Here is a 5,736-nt window from a genome sequence, read left to right on the forward strand (position 1 = left end):
CAAAGTTCTGCAGGACTTCTGTTATTTCGGTTTTTAAAAAAATCAATTAAAAACTCCCACCACCAAAGGATCACTCTATATTGAGAGTATCTGATTTTAATAAGAAAGAAAACACTCAATAAAGCAGGAATAATCATAAAGATACTCCATAAGCATTTACAGAAGAAAAGCAGTAGACATTTCCCACTTGAATTGTTAAATTTTTGTTATATGGAGGGGGAAATGAATCTATCCCAGAGGTCAAAAAGCTGTCTATTTAAGTTTGACCTTTGAAGCTATGACTCAATATTACTCCACCTGGCACCCCTTCATATGGAAAGATGTCCTTGGGCACTTTTCCACCTACAGACTGGACAGTATTGACAATCACCCAGTTATGAAAAACAACAATTAGAGTATGAGCAACATTTTATTATAAATCGGCATAGGAAAGGCTGAAATGACGTACCGAATCCTATAAAAGGCCCACGGGAGTAAGTACTAGGGGTGGTGCGCTTTGGCTTTGCTCCGCTCTGAGAAAGGGCTGCTCAGCTGTGCTGTCGCCATGTCCTTTCGACTTCCTAGTGGATCCAGGCGGGTCTGCTCTCAAGCGGGCCCTGGCCGGCTGTCTGGTGGAGGGACAGGCTTCGGGGCTGGGGATGTGTGCAGTGGGTCTGGAGCAGGAAGCAGCTTTGCTTGTACTCTTGGGAGCGTTTCTTCTGGAGGAGGTTTCTACAGCGGTGGTGGAGGGCTGGGAAGTGGTGTCTGTGCTGGTTTTCTTGGAAATGAGCATGGCCTCCTCTCTGGGAATGAAAAGATGACCATGCAGAACCTCAACGACCGCCTGGCGTCCTACCTAGACCACGTGCGAGCTCTGGAGGAAGCAAACGCAGACCTAGAGCAGAAGATCAAGTGCTGGTATGAGAGCTATGGGCCTGGTTCTTGCCGGGGACTGGATCAGGACTACAGTAGATATTCCTCAGTCATTGAAGATCTGAAAAGGCAGGTAAGAAATATGGATTTGCAGACTTTTATTATAGATTTGAGGTGTCCATAACCTAAAAGCAACACAAAATAGCAAATGTGCTTAGCAACTATAAATGATGTATTCCTAGTGGTTGGAGGCTGATAATAAAAATTTATAGAATTAATGAAAAATAAATAGTTTTAAAACAATAGAAGCATTCTGGTGATCTTATATTTAGCTCATCGTTTTTAATCAAGAGTAATAAAAGTATTCATGGTTATAAAACTTACACTTTGGCTCTTAAGTTCTAGGCATTTATTATCCAAGGAAAATCCAGATTCCTTTTAATGTAGAAAAAAAATTGTACTAAAATAGGTACTTGATGGGTTAAGAAGATAAGAATCACATTAAATCTGAAATTTTCCTTGACTTTTGGAACTTAACATTTTGCACAATCTACCTACCCTATTTAGATAATTTCTGCAATCACCTGTAATGCCAGCATTGTTCTACAAAATGACAATGCCAGACTGACCGCTGATGACTTCAGGCTGAAGTAGGTAAAAATAAAGTCATTCATTATAACAAAGGGGAAAAGACTATATTTGGAGTAAAGAACATATATTTTGCTTTAAAAACCAACAAGTTTTCTTTTATTTAAATTCTTTATTGTTTAAAGTATTACATATGTCTCCTTTTCCCCCCCATTGACCTCTCCCCGGCCGCTCCCACCCCCAGCACGAGCCCTCACCCCCCTACTTGAACCAACATGTTTTTATAAAGTCAGACTAGATCACTGAAGAAATTAAATGCATCCTTATTTTTTTAAAAAAGCCATAGTAAACTTGAAACCATATTTTCATTCAGCTCTTAAGCATATTTGGATGACAAAAATCAACTCTGAAAAACAACTCCTCCAAAAATAATATCCATAGATCAGTGGGGATTCCAAAGTGACCCATCACTTTGCCATCACAATCAGCTTCAGCAGTGTGTACAGACATCATGTTTCAGTGCATGAAATGTCTGAAGAAGGTAGGTACCCTTTGCACCTGCCTGCGATTACAATTCTCATGCTCTTCAACGGCCTTCCAGGTATGAAAATGAGCTTGCGCTGCACCAGAGCGTGGAGGCCGACATCAATGGTCTGCACAGGGTGATGGATGAGCTGACCCTGTGCACAGCCGACCTGGAGATACAGAGTGAAGCCCTGACCGAGGAACTGGCTTACCTGAAGAAAAACCATGAGGAGGTCAGGACACTGCGGGCTGGCTCTGTGTCGTATCAGATTCCCTTCCTCGGGTTCACTGTTTATGTCACAGCACTTTTGATTCTCAAAATTCCACCCTGACTATCCATACTGACCCCTTCTCCAGGAGATGGAGGTCCTGCAGTGCTCAGCCGGGGGCAACGTGAATGTGGAGATGAACGCAGCCCCGGGCGTGGACCTAACTGTTCTGCTGAACAACATGCGGGCCGAGTACGAGGACTTGGCCGAGCAGAATCGCAAAGAGGCCGAAGCCTGGTTTAACGAGAAGGTACGTCTGTGGCAAATCACACGCCCAGGTCAAGGGCCTGCTTGTTCAATAGGCCACCAGGCCCGTCACTAACCCTTCTGACAACTGTGCTTCAGAGCGCTTCGCTGCAACAGCAGATTTCTGACGATGTGGGAGCAGCCACAGTGGCCAGGAATGAGCTGATGGAACTGAAACGCAACCTGCAAACCCTGGAAATAGAACTTCAGTCCCTCGTGGCCACGGTTTGTAGGAATCACCACTGATTTGAATATCTGTGTGTGTATGTGTATGTATGTAATAAGTAAATACATATATCATATAACAAAATAAGTAACAAAGTATATGTAACCGAAAAGATAAAATATATCAAATATATATTAACATATTAAATGCCTATAAAAATATTAACTATCAAGAATTTTGTCCCTCAGCATTACTTCTGACTCATCAACCCCCAAAAAAATTCTTAAAAGAAACTTTTTTCAATGAAAAACATTTTTTTTAACTTTGCTAATGCTGATTTTGATGGAAAGAATTTAGACTCCACACCAATATTTCGTTCCACCTTGAGCGTGTTTAAAAGAGGAACGTGTTGTTGATGGGTTCTACAGGCAAGCCTTGCTTTGTGCTTCTTTCAGAAACATTCCTACGAATGCTCCCTGGCAGAGACCGAAGGCTATTACTGCCTTCAGCTCCAGCAAATCCAGGATCAGGTCGGGGCGCTGGAGGAACAGCTGCAACAGATCCGCACGGAAACCGAAGGCCAGAAGCTGGACTATGAACAGCTTCTAGATATCAAAATATTTTTAGAAAAAGAAATCGAAACGTACTGCATATTAATAGATGGAGACGGAAGGTAAATATTATCTCATGGAAAACATAATCTGGTTATTAAAAAATTCATCTCACATCAACCAGCTTTTCTCAGTATACGTGTATACTAATATTGTATCCTAGAATGTCCTACTCTAAAGAGCATACCTGTCTATGGCCTCAGAAAGTTATTATTGCATCCAGTTGAAATGAAAACAGGCAGCAAAATCAAATTTTTTAAGCCTGTAAAATATTTGCAGTCTGTTAATATATAGAACATTTAACTATAGCACGTTGAACAATTCCTCTAATCCAAGTGGCTTTCCGTGATTTAGTGTTGAAGTACATTTCTCATCATAACACATCCTCTTTTATTTTTTTTTCTTGCCTCGTTACCAGAATGACACCCTTGGGAGAATCTGAGCACATTGCTTAAGCTCTTTCAACCCGTTTCTTTATTGGTAGAACTATGATAACACCAAATTCATACTCTGAAATACTTTTAACAATAGAGCCTCACCATGTAGGGAAAGTGCTTATGACAGTGGCTTGCACACAAAAGGGACTCGGTAATCAGCGGTATGACTAAATCCTGCCCAGGGTCTCCCCATGGCTTAGCATCTTCCAAGACTAGTGTCAGTCTCCACAGCGTATTCTCTTAAGAACCCTAGCAGTGATGGCTCCCTCCTGCGAACAACATGCTCATCACACTATTCATTTTTCACTTCTCTTGCCTTGCATGCCATGTTAGAGGCAACTTTTTACTTGCATGTGCTTCCTTTTCTTTCAACAATGTAAACTGCTTGTATCTTGGCTCTACGTTTTCTACAGCACATAGTCTAGTGCCTTCTGTGCAGTAGGCACGCCAGCCGTGTTCATTGGTCAGGTGATGGACTGAAAAGTCAGAGTGAGAATTTGGAGTCCCCGTATTGCTAGATGAAAGAGATAATGTCTGATCACTAGGGAATTTTTTATCCATTAATCTAAACATCCACTTAGATTAAACATCCATTTAATCGCTTCTTTTACTGTATTGAAGTCATGAAAAACTTACTAATGTCTGTTAAACATAAGAAGTTGAATCTTATTGAAACTAGAACTCCAAAACTTTTATTCCCAATTCATCGTTATTTATGAGCTCCCGAATGAAATAAATGCAATAACTTACTCTTCTCTTCGCAGAAAAAGCAAGTCCACATGTTACAAATCAAAAGGGTGTGAGCCTGTAAATTCCGAAAATCAAGTCAAAGGTATGGGAGGATTTTTACTTGTAACTCTTTTAAACTCCAGCAATTGTATTAAATAAGTCACTTATATTTGTAAGTTTATGACAGTTCTTAATATTTGTATTTCATATTCTTATAGAACAGAAGTGGTTAAATTATGAAATTACTGAAAGGGGGAACCCATCCCTCAATATCTTTTTTACTTAGAAACTATTATTTTCACAGTTTCAATGCTTTGATAGCAGAACTACTTTATTTTAAACCACAAAACTAGGGCAAGTTGATGTTTAAAAGAAGACATTAGTTGCTCCAGGCCTGTACTTGCCTAACATTTACATGTTTTAATCCATGTTTCATTTATGCTTTCAAACACCCATTTCTCTAAAAACAGTGGTACATACAAGAAAGAAAGAGACCCCCGGCCTTGCTAAGCATAGACTTTCAAACACAGTATTAACATTTCATTTGCCACAAACTTGCAAACACCATTTTTAAAAAGCTTACCCCTCGTAACTAAGTACCTTTCAACCTGTTAAGAATGAACACTGGCTTGCCAAGACCGGTTTGGCTCAGTGGATAGAGCGTCAGCCTGCGGACTGAAGGGTCCCGGGTTTGATTCCGGTCAAGGGCATGTACCTTGGTTGCGGGCACATCCCCGGTAGGGGGTGTGCAGGAGGCAGCTGGTCGATGTTTCTCTCTCATCGATGTTTCTAGCTTTCTATCCTTCTCCCTTCCTCTCTGTAAAAAATCAATAAAATATATATATATATATATATATATATATATATATATATATATATATATATAAAGAAGAATGAACACTGGCCCTAAATGTTTTGGCTCAGTGGGTAGAGCATCGGCCTGTGGACTGAAAGGTCCCAGGTTCGATTCCAGTCAAGGCCATGTACCTTGGTTGTGGGCACATCCCCAGTAAGAGGTGTGTAGGAGGCAGCTGATCGATGTTTCTCTCCCATCGATGTTTCTGACTCTCTATCCCTCTCCCTTCCTCTCTGTAAAAAAAATAAATAAATAAAATATTTTAAAAAAGAATGAACACTAAACTTTCTTTTGTTTTACTTTAGACTCAAAAGAAGAAACTGTTATTAAAACTATGGTGGAGGAGCTAGATCAACTCAGCAATGTCCTTTCACTGAGGGTCCACTCAGTTGAAGAGAAATCCTCTAAAATAAGCAATATTACAATGGAGCAACGAGTACCTTCTAAGACCCCATAA

The 5,736-nt window shown here is 40.4% G+C and overlaps 1 protein-coding gene across 1 annotated transcript; it reads left to right on the forward strand.

The window, feature by feature from the left end:
- Window positions 1-544: 544 nt before the first annotated feature.
- KRT26 (keratin 26) lies at window positions 545-5,736 on the forward strand (the record flags this gene model as incomplete). Its single annotated transcript, XM_079798208.1, has 8 exons — window positions 545-985; window positions 1,420-1,502; window positions 2,042-2,198; window positions 2,323-2,484; window positions 2,580-2,705; window positions 3,102-3,319; window positions 4,459-4,526; window positions 5,585-5,736. The coding sequence occupies 8 exons, from the start codon at window positions 545-547 to the stop codon at window positions 5,734-5,736; spliced, it is 1,407 nt and encodes a 468-aa protein (XP_079654334.1).

Source organism: Cnephaeus nilssonii (genome assembly GCF_951640355.1).
Source record: "Cnephaeus nilssonii genome assembly, chromosome: 19".
In the NCBI taxonomy this organism is placed as follows: domain Eukaryota; kingdom Metazoa; phylum Chordata; class Mammalia; order Chiroptera; family Vespertilionidae; genus Cnephaeus; species Cnephaeus nilssonii.